Here is a 15880-nt window from a genome sequence, read left to right on the forward strand (position 1 = left end):
TAAACATTCATTCCCTCCACCACCAGCGTACCGTGGCTGCAGTGTGTACCATCTACAAGATGCACTGCAGCAACTTGCCAAGGCTTCTTCAGCAGCACCTCCCAAACCTGCGACCTCTTCCACCTAGAAGGACAAGGGCAGCAGGCGCATGGGAACACCACCACCTCCAAGTTCCCCTCCAAGTCACACACCATCCTGACTTGGAAATATATCGCCGATCCTTCATTGTCACTGGGTCAAAATCCTGGAACTCCCTACCTAACAGCACTGTGGGAGTACCTTCACCACACGGACTGCAGCGGTTCAAGAAGGCGGCTCACCGCCACCTTCTCGAGGGCAATTAGGGATGAGCAATAAATGCTGGCCTTGCCAGTGACGCCCACATCCCAGGAATAAATTTTAAAAGGTGACCATTCTGCCCACTTGCCAGTGCCAGCTCTTCGAAAGAGCTATCCAATTAGTCCCACTCCTCTGCTTCTTCCCGGTATTTACGGGTCAAAGATGACTATCTTTCATTAGTGTAATATTCCTCATCGTAGTCACTAGCAGGTAACCACGATTCTGTTCCGTTCCATTCCTAGGTTCTCTAATGATTCAGCTGGTTTGACCTGTATGCCTGTGCCTTCTTCGAAGATTCTACAGAGCTCGCTCAAGAAGAAGGATAGACCTCCAGGTGGCAATGAATGCCCTTCAGGAGGTGAACCGGGACACCTTCCTGTTAACATCCTTTCATCAGATTCTTCCAGGTCCAGCATGTTTCCCGTGGAGGCCAGAGGGACAAACGTGGAGCCACAGAGGCTACGGTCCACTCGCATTGTACGTGGTTTGTTGTCTGGGCCAGTCCGCACAGTACAGGAGGTAGGTAGTTACTTGATCACTTGGTTGAGGTCCTACCGATATCCCAAGAAGATTCCAGAATGCAACTAAATTGCATTTTCTTCCCTCCCTGCATTATTCTCCCCGTCTCTCTTGGGCGACAACCTGCAGGACAGCACAATTCCACCAGGACTGGGAGCCTTCCAGTCATTTGCCCAAATAAAGAAAGGAAAGACTTGCATTTCTGTAGCGCCTTTCACAAATTCAGGATTTCCCAAAGCGCTTTACAGCCAATGAAGCACTTTTGAAGTGTAGTCACTGTTGTAATGTAGGAAATGTGGCAGCTAATTTGCGCACAGCAAGCTCCCACAAACAGCAATGTGATAATGACCAGACAATCTGTTTCTTTAGTGATGTTAATTGAGGGATTAATATTGGCCAGGACACCGGGGAAAACTCCCCTGCTCTTCTTTCAAAATAGTGCCATGGGATCTTCTACGTCCACCTGCGAGAGCAGACGGGGCCTCGGTTTAACGTCTCATCCGAAAGACGGCACCTCGGACAGTGCAGCACTCTCTCAGCACTGCACTGGAATGTCCGCCTAGCTTTATGTCCTCAAGTCTCTGGAGCGGGACTCGAACCGCACAGCCTTCTGACTCGGAGACGAGAGCGCTACCCACTGAGCCACGGCTGACGCCCAAATAGCAGTTTACCTGTGTGAGGGTCAGTTGTCCGCAGCTCAGTGCCCCACACATTTACCTGTGAGGGTCAGTTGTCCGTAGCTCAGTGCCCCACACATTTACCTGTGAGGGTCAGTTGTCCATAGCTCAGTGCCCCACACATTTACCTGTGAGGGTCAGTTGTCCGTAGCTCAGTGGCCCACACATTTACCTGTGAGGGTAAGTTGTCCGTAGCTCAGTGCCCCACACGTTTACCTGTGTGAGGGTCAGTTGTCCGTAGCTCAGTGCCCCACACACGTTTACCTGCGAAGGTCAGTTGTCCGTAGCTCAGTGCCACACACGTTTACCTGTGTGAGGGTCAGTTGTCCGTAGCTCAGTGCCCCACACACGTTTACCTGTGTGAGGGTCAGTTGTCCGTAGCTCAGTGCCCACACACGTTTACCCGTGAGGGTCAGTTGTCGGTAGCTCAGTGCCCCACACACGTTTACCTGTGTGAGGGTCAGTTGTCCGTAGCTCAGTGCCCCCACACGTTTACCTGTGTGAGGGTCAGTTGTCCGTAGCTCAGTGCCCCACACGTTTAGCTGTGTGAGGGTCAGTTGTCTGTAGCTCAGTGCCACACACGTTTACCTGTGTAAGGGTCAGTTGTCCGTTGCTCAGTGCCCCACATGTTTACCTGTGAGGGTCAGTTGTCCGTATCTCAGTGCCCACACACGTTTACCTGTGTGAGGGACTGTTGTCCGTAGCTGAGTGCCCCCACACGTTTACCTGTGTGAGGGTCAGTTGTCCGTAGCTCAGTGCCCCACACGTTTACCTGTGTGAGGGTCAGTTGTCCGTAGCTCAGTGCCCCACACGTTTACCTGTGTGAGGGTCAGTTGTCCGTAGCTCAGTGCCCACACACGTTTACCTGTGAGGGTCAGTTGTCTGTAGCTCAGTGCCCCACACGTTTACCTGTGTGAGGGTCAGTTGTCCGTAGCTCAGTGCCCACAAAAGTTTACCTGTGTGACGGTCAGTTGTCCGTAGCTCAGTGCCCCACACGTTTACCTGTGAGGGTCAGTTGCCCGTAGCTCCGTGCCCCACACGTTTACCTGTGTGAGGGTCAGTTGTCCGTAGCTCAGTGCCCACACATATTTACCCGTGAGGGTCAGTTGTCCGTAGCTCAGTGCCCACACACGTTTACCCGTGAGGGTCAGTTGTCCGCAGCACAGTGCGCACACACGTTTACCCGTGAGGGTCAGTGGTCCGTAGCTCAGTGCCCCACACGTTTACCCATGAGGGTCAGTTGTGCGTAGCTCAGTGCCCACACACGTTTACCTGTGTGACGGTCAGTTGTCCGTAGCTCAGTGCCCACACACGTTTACCTGTGTGAGGGTCAGTTGTCCGTAGCTCAGTGCCCCACACGTTTACCTGTGTGAGGGTCAGTTGTCCGTAGCTCAGTGCCCACACATATTTACCCGTGAGGGTCAGTTGTCCGTAGCTCAGTGCCCACACACGTTTACCCGTGAGGGTCAGTTGTCCGTAGCTCAGTGCGCACACACGTTCAGTGGTCCGTAGCTCAGTGCCCCACACGTTTACCCATGAGGGTCAGTTGTGCGTAGCTCAGTGCCCACACACGTTTACCTGTGTGACGGTCAGTTGTCCGTAGCTCAGTGCCCACACACGTTTACCTGTGTGAGGGTCAGTTGTCCGTAGCTCAGTGCCCCACACGTTTACCCGTGAGGGTCAGTTCTCCGTAGCTCAGTGCCCCACACGTTTACCCGTGAGGGTCAGTTGTCCGTAGCTCAGTGTCCCACACGCGTTTACCTGTGTGAGGGTCAGTTGTCCGTAGCTCAGTGCCCCCACACGTTTACCTGTGTGAGGGTCAGTTGTCCGTAGCTCAGTGCCCCACACACGTTTACCTGTGTGAGGGTCAGTTGTCCGTAGCTCAGTGCCCCACACGTTTACCTGTGTGAGGGTCAGTTGTCCGTAGGTCAGTGCCCACACACGTTTACCTGTGTGAGGGTCAGTTGTCCGTAGCTCAGTGCCCCACACGTTTACCGGTGAGGGTCAATTGTCCATAGCTCAGTGCCCCACACGTTTACCTGTGTGAAGGTCAGTTGTCCGTAGCTCAGTGCCCCACACGTTTACCTGTGTGAGGGTCAGTTGTCCGGAGCTCAGTACCCACACACGTTTACCTGTGTGAGGGTCAGTTGTCCGTAGCTCAGTGCCCACATATATTTACCCGTGAGGGTCAGTTGTCCGTAGCTCAGTGCGCACACACGTTTACCCGTGAGGGTCAGTGGTCCGTAGCTCAGTGCCGCACACGTTTACCCATGAGGGTCAGTTGTGCGTAGCTCAGTGCCCACACACGTTTACCTGTGTGACGGTCAGTTGTCCGTAGCTCAGTGCCCACACACGTTTACCTGTGTGAGGGTCAGTTGTCCGTAGCTCAGTGCCCCACACGTTTACCCGTGAGGGTCAGTTCTCCGTAGCTCAGTGCCCCACACGTTTACCCGTGAGGGTCAGTTGTCCGTAGCTCAGTGTCCCACACGCGTTTACCTGTGTGAGGGTCAGTTGTCCATAGCTCAGTGCCCACACACGTTTACCTGTGTGAGGGTCAGTTGTCCGTAGCTCAGTGCGTCACACGTTTACCTGTGTGAGGGTCAGTTGTCCGTAGCTCAGTGCCCACACACGTTTACCTGTGAGGGTCTGTTGTCCGTAGCTCAGTGCCCACACACATTTACCCGTGAGGGTCAGTTGTCCATAGCTCAGTGCCTGCACACGTTTACCTGTGAGGGTCAGTTGTCCGTAGCTCAGTGCCCACACACGTTTACCCGTGAAGGTCCGTTGTCCATAGCTCAGTGCCCACACACGTTTACCCGTGAGGGTCAGTTTTCCGTAGCTCAGTGCGCCACACGTTTACCTGTGTGAGGGTCAGTTGTCCGTAGCTCAGTGCCCCACACGTTTACCTGTGTGAGGGTCAGTTGTCCGTAGCTCAGTGCCCACACGTTTACCTGTGTGAGGGTCAGTTGTCCGTAGCTCAGTGCCCCACACGTTTACCTGTGTGAGGGTCAGTTGTCCGTAGCTCAGTGCCCCACACGTTTACTTGTGTGAGGGTCAGTTGTCTGTAGGTCAGTGCCCACACACGTTTACCTGTGTGAGGGTCAGTTGTCCGTAGCTCAGTGCCCACACACGTTTACCTGTGTGATGGTCAGTTGTCCGTAGCTCAGTGCCACACACGTTTACCTGTGAGGGTCAGTTGTCTGTAGGTCAGTGCCCACACACGTTTACCTGTGTGAGGGTCAGTTGTCCGTAGCTCAGTGCCCCACACGTTTACCTGTGTGAGGGTCAGTTGTCCGTAGCCCAGTGCCCCACACGTTTACCTGTGTGAGCGTCAGTTGTCCGTAGCTCAGTGCCCCACACGTTTACCTGTGTGAGGGTCAGTTGTCCGTAGCTCAGTGCCCACACACGTTTACCTGTGTGAGGGTCAGTTGTCCGTAGCTCAGTGCCCACACGTTTACCTGTGTGAGGGTCAGTTGTCCGTAGCTCAGTGCCCACACACGTTTACCTGTGTGAGGGTCAGTTGTCCGTAGCTCAGTGCCCCACACGTTTACCTGTGTGAGGGTCAGTGGTCTGCAGCTCAGTGCCCACACACGTTTACCTGTGTGAGGGTCAGTGGTCTGTAGCTCAGTGCCCACACACGTTTACCTGTGTGAGGGTCAGTTGTCCGTAGCTAAGTGCCCACACACGTTTGCCTGTGAGGGTCAGTTGTCCGTAGCTCAGTGCCCCACACGTTTACCCGTGAGGGTCAGTTGTCCGTAGCTCAGTGCCCCACACGTTTACCTGTGTGAGGGTCAGTTGTCTGTAGCTCAGTGCCCCACACATTTACCCGTGAGGGTCAGTTGTCCGTAGCTCAGTGCCCACACGTTTACCTATGTGAGGGTCAGTTGTCCGTAGCTCAGTGCCCCACACGTTTACCTGTGTGAGGGTCAGTTGTCCGTAGCTCAGTGCCCCACACGTTTACCTGTGTGAAGGTCAGTTGTCTGTACCTCAGTGCCCCGCACGTTTACCTGTGTGAGGGTCAGTTGTCCGTAGCTCAGTGCCCCACACGTTTACCTGTGTGAGGGTCAGTTGTCCGTAGCTCAGTGCCCACACACGTTTACCTGTGTGAGGGTCAGTTGTCCGTAGCTCAGTGCCCCACACGTTTACCTGTGAGGGTCAGTTGTCTGTAGCTCAGTGTCCCACATGTTTACCTGTGTGAGGGTCAGTTGTCCGTAGCTCAGTGACCACATGTTTACCTGTGTGAGGGTCAGTTTTCCGTAGCTCAGTGCCCCACACGTTTACCTGTGTGAAGGTCAGTTGTCCGGAGCTCAGTACCCACACACGTTTACCTGTGTGAGGGTCAGTTGTCCGTAGCTCAGTGCCCACATATATTTACCCGTGAGGGTCAGTTGTCCGTAGCTCAGTGCGCACACACGTTTACCCGTGAGGGTCAGTGGTCCGTAGCTCAGTGCCGCACACGTTTACCCATGAGGGTCAGTTGTGCGTAGCTCAGTGCCCACACACGTTTACCTGTGTGACGGTCAGTTGTCCGTAGCTCAGTGCCCACACACGTTTACCTGTGTGAGGGTCAGTTGTCCGTAGCTCAGTGCCCCACACGTTTACCCGTGAGGGTCAGTTCTCCGTAGCTCAGTGCCCCACACGTTTACCCGTGAGGGTCAGTTGTCCGTAGCTCAGTGTCCCACACGCGTTTACCTGTGTGAGGGTCAGTTGTCCATAGCTCAGTGCCCACACACGTTTACCTGTGTGAGGGTCAGTTGTCCGTAGCTCAGTGCGTCACACGTTTACCTGTGTGAGGGTCAGTTGTCCGTAGCTCAGTGCCCACACACGTTTACCTGTGAGGGTCTGTTGTCCGTAGCTCAGTGCCCACACACATTTACCCGTGAGGGTCAGTTGTCCATAGCTCAGTGCCTGCACACGTTTACCTGTGAGGGTCAGTTGTCCGTAGCTCAGTGCCCACACACGTTTACCCGTGAAGGTCCGTTGTCCATAGCTCAGTGCCCACACACGTTTACCCGTGAGGGTCAGTTTTCCGTAGCTCAGTGCGCCACACGTTTACCTGTGTGAGGGTCAGTTGTCCGTAGCTCAGTGCCCCACACGTTTACCTGTGTGAGGGTCAGTTGTCCGTAGCTCAGTGCCCACACGTTTACCTGTGTGAGGGTCAGTTGTCCGTAGCTCAGTGCCCCACACGTTTACCTGTGTGAGGGTCAGTTGTCCGTAGCTCAGTGCCCCACACGTTTACCTGTGTGAGGGTCAGTTGTCTGTAGGTCAGTGCCCACACACGTTTACCTGTGTGAGGGTCAGTTGTCCGTAGCTCAGTGCCCACACACGTTTACCTGTGTGATGGTCAGTTGTCCGTAGCTCAGTGCCACACACGTTTACCTGTGAGGGTCAGTTGTCTGTAGGTCAGTGCCCACACACGTTTACCTGTGTGAGGGTCAGTTGTCCGTAGCTCAGTGCCCCACACGTTTACCTGTGTGAGGGTCAGTTGTCCGTAGCCCAGTGCCCCACACGTTTACCTGTGTGAGCGTCAGTTGTCCGTAGCTCAGTGCCCCACACGTTTACCTGTGTGAGGGTCAGTTGTCCGTAGCTCAGTGCCCACACACGTTTACCTGTGTGAGGGTCAGTTGTCCGTAGCTCAGTGCCCACACGTTTACCTGTGTGAGGGTCAGTTGTCCGTAGCTCAGTGCCCACACACGTTTACCTGTGTGAGGGTCAGTTGTCCGTAGCTCAGTGCCCCACACGTTTACCTGTGTGAGGGTCAGTGGTCTGCAGCTCAGTGCCCACACACGTTTACCTGTGTGAGGGTCAGTGGTCTGTAGCTCAGTGCCCACACACGTTTACCTGTGTGAGGGTCAGTTGTCCGTAGCTAAGTGCCCACACACGTTTGCCTGTGAGGGTCAGTTGTCCGTAGCTCAGTGCCCCACACGTTTACCCGTGAGGGTCAGTTGTCCGTAGCTCAGTGCCCCACACGTTTACCTGTGTGAGGGTCAGTTGTCTGTAGCTCAGTGCCCCACACATTTACCCGTGAGGGTCAGTTGTCCGTAGCTCAGTGCCCACACACGTTTACCTGTGTGCGGGTCAGTTGTCCGTAGCTCAGTGCCCCACACGTTTACCTGTGAGGGTCAGTTGTCCATAGCTCAGTGCCCCTCACGTTTACCTGTGTGAGGGTCAGTTGTCCGTAGCTCAGTGCCCACACGTTTACCTATGTGAGGGTCAGTTGTCCGTAGCTCAGTGCCCCACACGTTTACCTGTGTGAGGGTCAGTTGTCCGTAGCTCAGTGCCCCACACGTTTACCTGTGTGAAGGTCAGTTGTCTGTACCTCAGTGCCCCGCACGTTTACCTGTGTGAGGGTCAGTTGTCCGTAGCTCAGTGCCCCACACGTTTACCTGTGTGAGGGTCAGTTGTCCGTAGCTCAGTGCCCACACACGTTTACCTGTGTGAGGGTCAGTTGTCCGTAGCTCAGTGCCCCACACGTTTACCTGTGAGGGTCAGTTGTCTGTAGCTCAGTGTCCCACATGTTTACCTGTGTGAGGGTCAGTTGTCCGTAGCTCAGTGACCACATGTTTACCTGTGTGAGGGTCAGTTTTCCGTAGCTCAGTGCCCCACACGTTTACCTGTGTGAAGGTCAGTTGTCCGTAGCTCAGTGCCCCACACGTTTACCTGTGTGAGGGTCAGTTGTCCGCAGCTCAGTGCGTCACACGTTTACCTGTGTGAGGGTCAGTTGTCCATAGCTCAGTGCCCACACACGTTTACCTGTGAGGGTCTGTTGTCCGTAGCTCAGTGCCCACACACATTTACCCGTGAGGGTCAGTTGTCCATAGCTCAGTGCCTGCACACGTTTACCTGTGAGGGTCAGTTGTCCGTAGCTCAGTGCCCACACACGTTTACCCGTGAGGGTCCGTTGTCCATAGCTCAGTGCCCACACACGTTTACCCGTGATGGTCAGTTTTCCGTAGCTCAGTGCGCCACACGTTTACCTGTGTGAGGGTCAGTTGTCCGTAGCTCAGTGCCCCGCACGTTTACCTGTGTGAGGGTCAGTTGTCCGTAGCTCAGTGCCCACACGTTTACCTGTGTGAGGGTCAGTTGTCCGTAGCTCAGTGCCCCACACGTTTACCTGTGTGAGGGTCAGTTGTCCGTAGCTCAGTGCCCCACACGTTTACCTGTGTGAGGGTCAGTTGTCTGTAGGTCAGTGCCCACACACGTTTACCTGTGTGAGGGTCAGTTGTCCGCAGCTCAGTGCCCACACACGTTTACCTGTGTGATGGTCAGTTGTCCGTAGCTCAGTGCCACACACGTTTACCTGTGAGGGTCAGTTGTCTGTAGGTCAGTGCCCACACACGTTTACCTGTGTGAGGGTCAGTTGTCCGTAGCTCAGTGCCCCACACGTTTACCTGTGTGAGGGTCAGTTGTCCGTAGCCCAGTGCCCCACACGTTTACCTGTGTGAGCGTCAGTTGTCCGTAGCTCAGTGCCCCACACGTTTACCTGTGTGAGGGTCAGTTGTCCATAGCTCAGTGCCCACACACGTTTACCTGTGTGAGGGTCAGTTCTCCGTAGCTCAGTGCCCACACACGTTTACCTGTGTGAGGGTCAGTGGTCTGTAGCTCAGTGCCCACACACGTTTACCTGTGTGAGGGTCTGTTGTCCGTAGCTCAGTGCCCACACACGTTTACCTGTGTGAGGGTCAGTTGTCCGTAGCGCAGTGCCCACACGTTTACCTATGTGAGGGTCAGTTGTCCGTAGCTCAGTGCCCCACACGTTTACCTGTGTGAGGGTCAGTTGTCCGTAGCTCAGTGCCCCACACGTTTACCTGTGTGAAGGTCAGTTGTCTGTACCTCAGTGCCCCGCACGTTTACCTGTGTGAGGGTTAGTTGTCCGTAGCTCAGTGCCCCACATGTTTACCTGTGTGAGGGTCAGTTGTCCGTAGCTCAGTGCCCACACACATTTACCCGTGAGGGTCAGTTGTCCATAGCTCAGTGCCCACATACGTTTACCTGTGAGGGTCAGTTGTCCGTAGCTCAGTGCCCACACACGTTTACCCGTGAGGGCCCGTTGTCCATAGCTCAGTGCCCACACACGTTTACCCGTGAGGGTCAGTTTTCCGTAGCTCAGTGCGCCACACGTTTACCTGTGTGAGGGTCAGTTGTCCGTAGCTCAGTGCCCCACACGTTTACCTGTGTGAGGGTCAGTTGTCCGTAGCTCAGTGCCCCACACGTTTACCTGTGTGAGGGTCAGTTGTCCGTAGCTCAGTGCCCCACACGGTTACCTGTGTGAGGGTCAGTTGTCTGTAGGTCAGTGCCCACACACGCTTACCTGTGTGAGGGTCAGTTGTCCGTAGCTCAGTGCCCACACACGTTTACCTGTTTGATGGTCAGTTGTCCGTAGCTCAGTGCCACACACGTTTACCTGTGAGGGTCAGTTGTCTGTAGCTCAGTGCCCCACACACGTTTACCTGTGTGAGGGTCAGTTGTCCGTAGTTCAGTGCCCACACACGTTTACCTGTGTGAGGGTCAGTTGTCCGTAGCCCAGTGCCCCACACGTTTACCTGTGTGAGTGTCAGTTGTCCGTAGCTCAGTGCCCACACGTTTACCTATGTGAGGGTCAGTTGTCCGTAGCTCAGTGCCCCACACGTTTACCTGTGTGAAGGTCAGTTGTCCGTAGCTCAGTGCCCCACACGTTTACCTGTGTGAGCGTCAGTTGTCCGTAGCTCAGTGCCCCACACGTTTACCTGTGTGAGGGTCAGTTGTCCGTAGCTCAGTGCCCCACACGCGTTTACCTGTGTGAGGGTCAGTTGTCCATAGCTCGGTGCCCCCACACGTTTACCTGTGTGAGGGACTGTTGTCCGTAGCTCAGTGCCCCCACACGTTTACCTGTGTGAGGGACTGTTGTCCGTAGCTGAGTGCCCCCACACGTTTACCTGTGTGAGGGTCAGTTGTCCGTAGCTCAGTGCCCCACACGTTTACCTGTGTGAGGGTCAGTTGTCCGTAGCTCAGTGCCCACACACGTTTACCTGTGAGGGTCAGTTGTCTGTAGCTCAGTGCCCCACACGTTTACCTGTGTGAGGGTCAGTTGTCCGTAGCTCAGTGCCCACAAAAGTTTACCTGTGAGGGTCAGTTGCCCGTAGCTCAGTGCCCACACACGTTTACCCGTGAGGGTCAGTTGTCCGTAGCTCAGTGCGCACACACGTTTACCCGTGAGGGTCAGTGGTCCGTAGCTCAGTGCCCCACACGTTTACCCATGAGGGTCAGTTGTGCGTAGCTCAGTGCCCACACACGTTTACCTGTGTGACGGTCAGTTGTCCGTAGCTCAGTGCCCACACACGTTTACCTGTGTGAGGGTCAGTTGTCCGTAGCTCAGTGCCCCACACGTTTACCCGTGAGGGTCAGTTCTCCGTAGCTCAGTGCCCCACACGTTTACCCGTGAGGGTCAGTTGTCCGTAGCTCAGTGTCCCACACGCGTTTACCTGTGTGAGGGTCAGTTGTCCGTAGCTCAGTGCCCCCACACGTTTACCTGTGTGAGGGTCAGTTGTCCGTAGCTCAGTGCCCCACACACGTTTACCTGTGTGAGGGTCAGTTGTCCGTAGCTCAGTGCCCCACACACGTTTACCTGTGTGAGGGTCAGTTGTCCGTAGCTCAGTGCCCCACACGTTTACCTGTGGGGGTCAATTGTCCATAGCTCAGTGCCGCACACGTTTACCTGTGTGAAGGTCAGTTGTCCGTAGCTCAGTGCCCCACACGTTTACCTGTGTGAGGGTCAGTTGTCCGTAACTCAGTACCCACACACGTTTACCTGTGTGAGGGTCAGTCGTCCGTAGCTCAGTGCCCCACACGTTTACCTGTGTGAGGGTGAGTTGTCCGTAGCTCAGTGCCCCACACGTTTACCTGTGTGAGGGTCAGTTGTCCGTAGCTCAGTGCCCACACACGTTTACCTGTGAGGGTCAGTTGTCTGTAGCTCAGTGCCCCACACGTTTAGCTGTGTGAGGGTCAGTTGTCCGTAGCTCAGTGCCCACAAAGGTTTACCTGTGTGACGGTCAGTTGTCCGTAGCTCAGTGCCCCACACGTTTACCTGTGACGGTCAGTTGCCCGTAGCTCCGTGCCCCACACGTTTACCTGTGAGGGTCAGTTGTCCGTAGCTCCGTGCCCCACACGTTTACCTGTGACGGTCAGTTGTCCGTAGCTCAGTGCCCACAGATATTTACCCGTGAGGGTCAGTTGTCCGTAGCTCAGTGCCCACACACGTTTACCCGTGAGGGTCAGTGGTCCGTAGCTCAGTGCCCCACACGTTTACCCATGAGGGTCAGTTGTGCGTAGCTCAGTGCCCACACACGTTTACCTGTGTGACGGTCAGTTGTCCGTAGCTCAGTGCCCACACACGTTTACCTGTGTGAGGGTCAGTTGTCCGTAGCTCAGTGTCCCACACGTTTACCCGTGAGGGTCAGTTCTCCGTAGCTCAGTGCCCCACACGTTTACCCGTGAGGGTCAGTTGTCCGTAGCTCAGTGTCCCACACGCGTTTACCTGTGTGAGGGTCAGTTGTCCGTAGCTCAGTGCCCCCACACGTTTACCTGTGTGAGGGTCAGTTGTCTGTAGCTCAGTGCCCCACACGTTTACCTGTGTGAGGGTCAGTTGTCCGTAGCTCAGTGCCCACACACGTTTACCTGTGTGAGGGTCAGTTGTCCGTAGCTCAGTGTCCCACATGTTTACCCGTGAGGGTCAGTTCTCCGTAGCTCAGTGCCCCACACGTTTACCCGTGAGGGTCAGTTGTCCGTAGCTCAGTGCCCCACACGTTTACCTGTGTGAGGGTCAGTTGTCTGTAGCTCAGTGCCCCACACATTTACCCGTGAGGGTCAGTTGTCCGTAGCTCAGTGCCCCACACGTTTACCTGTGTGAGGGTCAGTTGTCCGTAGCTCAGTGCCCACACACGTTTACCTGTGTGAGGGTCAGTTGTCCGTAGCTCAGTGCCCCACACGTTTACCTGTGAGGGTCAGTTGTCTGTAGCTCAGTGTCCCACATGTTTACCTGTGTGAGGGTCAGTTGTCCGTAGCTCAGTGACCACATGTTTACCTGTGTGAGGGTCAGTTTTCCGTAGCTCAGTGCCCCACACGTTTACCTGTGTGAAGGTCAGTTGTCCGTAGCTCAGTGCCCCACACGTTTACCTGTGTGAGGGTCAGTTGTCCGCAGCTCAGTGCGTCACACGTTTACCTGTGTGAGGGTCAGTTGTCCATAGCTCAGTGCCACACACGTTTACCTGTGAGGGTCAGTTGTCTGTAGGTCAGTGCCCACACACGTTTACCTGTGTGAGGGTCAGTTGTCCGTAGCTCAGTGCCCCACACGTTTACCTGTGTGAGGGTCAGTTGTCCGCAGCTCAGTGCGTCACACGTTTACCTGTGTGATGGTCAGTTGTCCGTAGCTCAGTGCCACACACGTTTACCTGTGAGGGTCAGTTGTCTGTAGGTCAGTGCCCACACACGTTTACCTGTGTGAGGGTCAGTTGTCCGTAGCTCAGTGCCCCACACGTTTACCTGTGTGAGGGTCAGTTGTCCGTAGCCCAGTGCCCCACACGTTTACCTGTGTGAGCGTCAGTTGTCCGTAGCTCAGTGCCCCACACGTTTACCTGTGTGAGGGTCAGTTGTCCGTAGCTCAGTGCCCACACACGTTTACCTGTGTGAGGGTCAGTTGTCCGTAGCTCAGTGCCCACACGTTTACCTGTGTGAGGGTCAGTTGTCCGTAGCTCAGTGCCCACACACGTTTACCTGTGTGAGGGTCAGTTGTCCGTAGCTCAGTGCCCCACACGTTTACCTGTGTGAGGGTCAGTGGTCTGCAGCTCAGTGCCCACACACGTTTACCTGTGTGAGGGTCAGTGGTCTGTAGCTCAGTGCCCACACACGTTTACCTGTGTGAGGGTCAGTTGTCCGTAGCTAAGTGCCCACACACGTTTGCCTGTGAGGGTCAGTTGTCCGTAGCTCAGTGCCCCACACGTTTACCCGTGAGGGTCAGTTGTCCGTAGCTCAGTGCCCCACACGTTTACCTGTGTGAGGGTCAGTTGTCTGTAGCTCAGTGCCCCACACATTTACCCGTGAGGGTCAGTTGTCCGTAGCTCAGTGCCCACACACGTTTACCTGTGTGCGGGTCAGTTGTCCGTAGCTCAGTGCCCCACACGTTTACCTGTGAGGGTCAGTTGTCCATAGCTCAGTGCCCCTCACGTTTACCTGTGTGAGGGTCAGTTGTCCGTAGCTCAGTGCCCACACGTTTACCTATGTGAGGGTCAGTTGTCCGTAGCTCAGTGCCCCACACGTTTACCTGTGTGAGGGTCAGTTGTCCGTAGCTCAGTGCCCCACACGTTTACCTGTGTGAAGGTCAGTTGTCTGTACCTCAGTGCCCCGCACGTTTACCTGTGTGAGGGTCAGTTGTCCGTAGCTCAGTGCCCCACACGTTTACCTGTGTGAGGGTCAGTTGTCCGTAGCTCAGTGCCCACACACGTTTACCTGTGTGAGGGTCAGTTGTCCGTAGCTCAGTGCCCCACACGTTTACCTGTGAGGGTCAGTTGTCTGTAGCTCAGTGTCCCACATGTTTACCTGTGTGAGGGTCAGTTGTCCGTAGCTCAGTGACCACATGTTTACCTGTGTGAGGGTCAGTTTTCCGTAGCTCAGTGCCCCACACGTTTACCTGTGTGAAGGTCAGTTGTCCGTAGCTCAGTGCCCCACACGTTTACCTGTGTGAGGGTCAGTTGTCCGCAGCTCAGTGCGTCACACGTTTACCTGTGTGAGGGTCAGTTGTCCATAGCTCAGTGCCCACACACGTTTACCTGTGAGGGTCTGTTGTCCGTAGCTCAGTGCCCACACACATTTACCCGTGAGGGTCAGTTGTCCATAGCTCAGTGCCTGCACACGTTTACCTGTGAGGGTCAGTTGTCCGTAGCTCAGTGCCCACACACGTTTACCCGTGAGGGTCCGTTGTCCATAGCTCAGTGCCCACACACGTTTACCCGTGATGGTCAGTTTTCCGTAGCTCAGTGCGCCACACGTTTACCTGTGTGAGGGTCAGTTGTCCGTAGCTCAGTGCCCCGCACGTTTACCTGTGTGAGGGTCAGTTGTCCGTAGCTCAGTGCCCACACGTTTACCTGTGTGAGGGTCAGTTGTCCGTAGCTCAGTGCCCCACACGTTTACCTGTGTGAGGGTCAGTTGTCCGTAGCTCAGTGCCCCACACGTTTACCTGTGTGAGGGTCAGTTGTCTGTAGGTCAGTGCCCACACACGTTTACCTGTGTGAGGGTCAGTTGTCCGCAGCTCAGTGCCCACACACGTTTACCTGTGTGATGGTCAGTTGTCCGTAGCTCAGTGCCACACACGTTTACCTGTGAGGGTCAGTTGTCTGTAGGTCAGTGCCCACACACGTTTACCTGTGTGAGGGTCAGTTGTCCGTAGCTCAGTGCCCCACACGTTTACCTGTGTGAGGGTCAGTTGTCCGTAGCCCAGTGCCCCACACGTTTACCTGTGTGAGCGTCAGTTGTCCGTAGCTCAGTGCCCCACACGTTTACCTGTGTGAGGGTCAGTTGTCCATAGCTCAGTGCCCACACATGTTTACCTGTGTGAGGGTCAGTTCTCCGTAGCTCAGTGCCCACACACGTTTACCTGTGTGAGGGTCAGTGGTCTGTAGCTCAGTGCCCACACACGTTTACCTGTGTGAGGGTCTGTTGTCCGTAGCTCAGTGCCCACACACGTTTACCTGTGTGAGGGTCAGTTGTCCGTAGCGCAGTGCCCACACGTTTACCTATGTGAGGGTCAGTTGTCCGTAGCTCAGTGCCCCACACGTTTACCTGTGTGAGGGTCAGTTGTCCGTAGCTCAGTGCCCCACACGTTTACCTGTGTGAAGGTCAGTTGTCTGTACCTCAGTGCCCCGCACGTTTACCTGTGTGAGGGTTAGTTGTCCGTAGCTCAGTGCCCCACATGTTTACCTGTGTGAGGGTCAGTTGTCCGTAGCTCAGTGCCCACACACATTTACCCGTGAGGGTCAGTTGTCCATAGCTCAGTGCCCACATACGTTTACCTGTGAGGGTCAGTTGTCCGTAGCTCAGTGCCCACACACGTTTACCCGTGAGGGCCCGTTGTCCATAGCTCAGTGCCCACACACGTTTACCCGTGAGGGTCAGTTTTCCGTAGCTCAGTGCGCCACACGTTTACCTGTGTGAGGGTCAGTTGTCCGTAGCTCAGTGCCCCACACGTTTACCTGTGTGAGGGTCAGTTGTCCGTAGCTCAGTGCCCCACACGTTTACCTGTGTGAGGGTCAGTTGTCCGTAGCTCAGTGCCCCACACGGTTACCTGTGTGAGGGTCAGTTGTCTGTAGGTCAGTGCC

The 15880-nt window shown here is 55.1% G+C and overlaps 1 protein-coding gene across 2 annotated transcripts in view; it reads left to right on the forward strand.

Annotated features, from left to right (window-relative positions):
- mindy4 (MINDY lysine 48 deubiquitinase 4) overlaps positions 1-15880 on the forward strand; it is a 277344-nt gene that overhangs the window by 28840 nt on the left and 232624 nt on the right. For both annotated transcript variants that reach the window (XM_085987410.1, XM_085987411.1), the window contains exon 4: positions 582-858. In XM_085987410.1, coding sequence (XP_085843536.1) covers positions 582-858 — 277 coding nt within the window. The remainder of the gene's footprint in view (positions 1-581; positions 859-15880) is intronic.

Source organism: Somniosus microcephalus, chromosome 5 (genome assembly GCF_052327205.1).
Source record: "Somniosus microcephalus isolate GS21.2 chromosome 5, FLI_Smic_1.0, whole genome shotgun sequence".
NCBI lineage: Eukaryota > Metazoa > Chordata > Chondrichthyes > Squaliformes > Somniosidae > Somniosus > Somniosus microcephalus.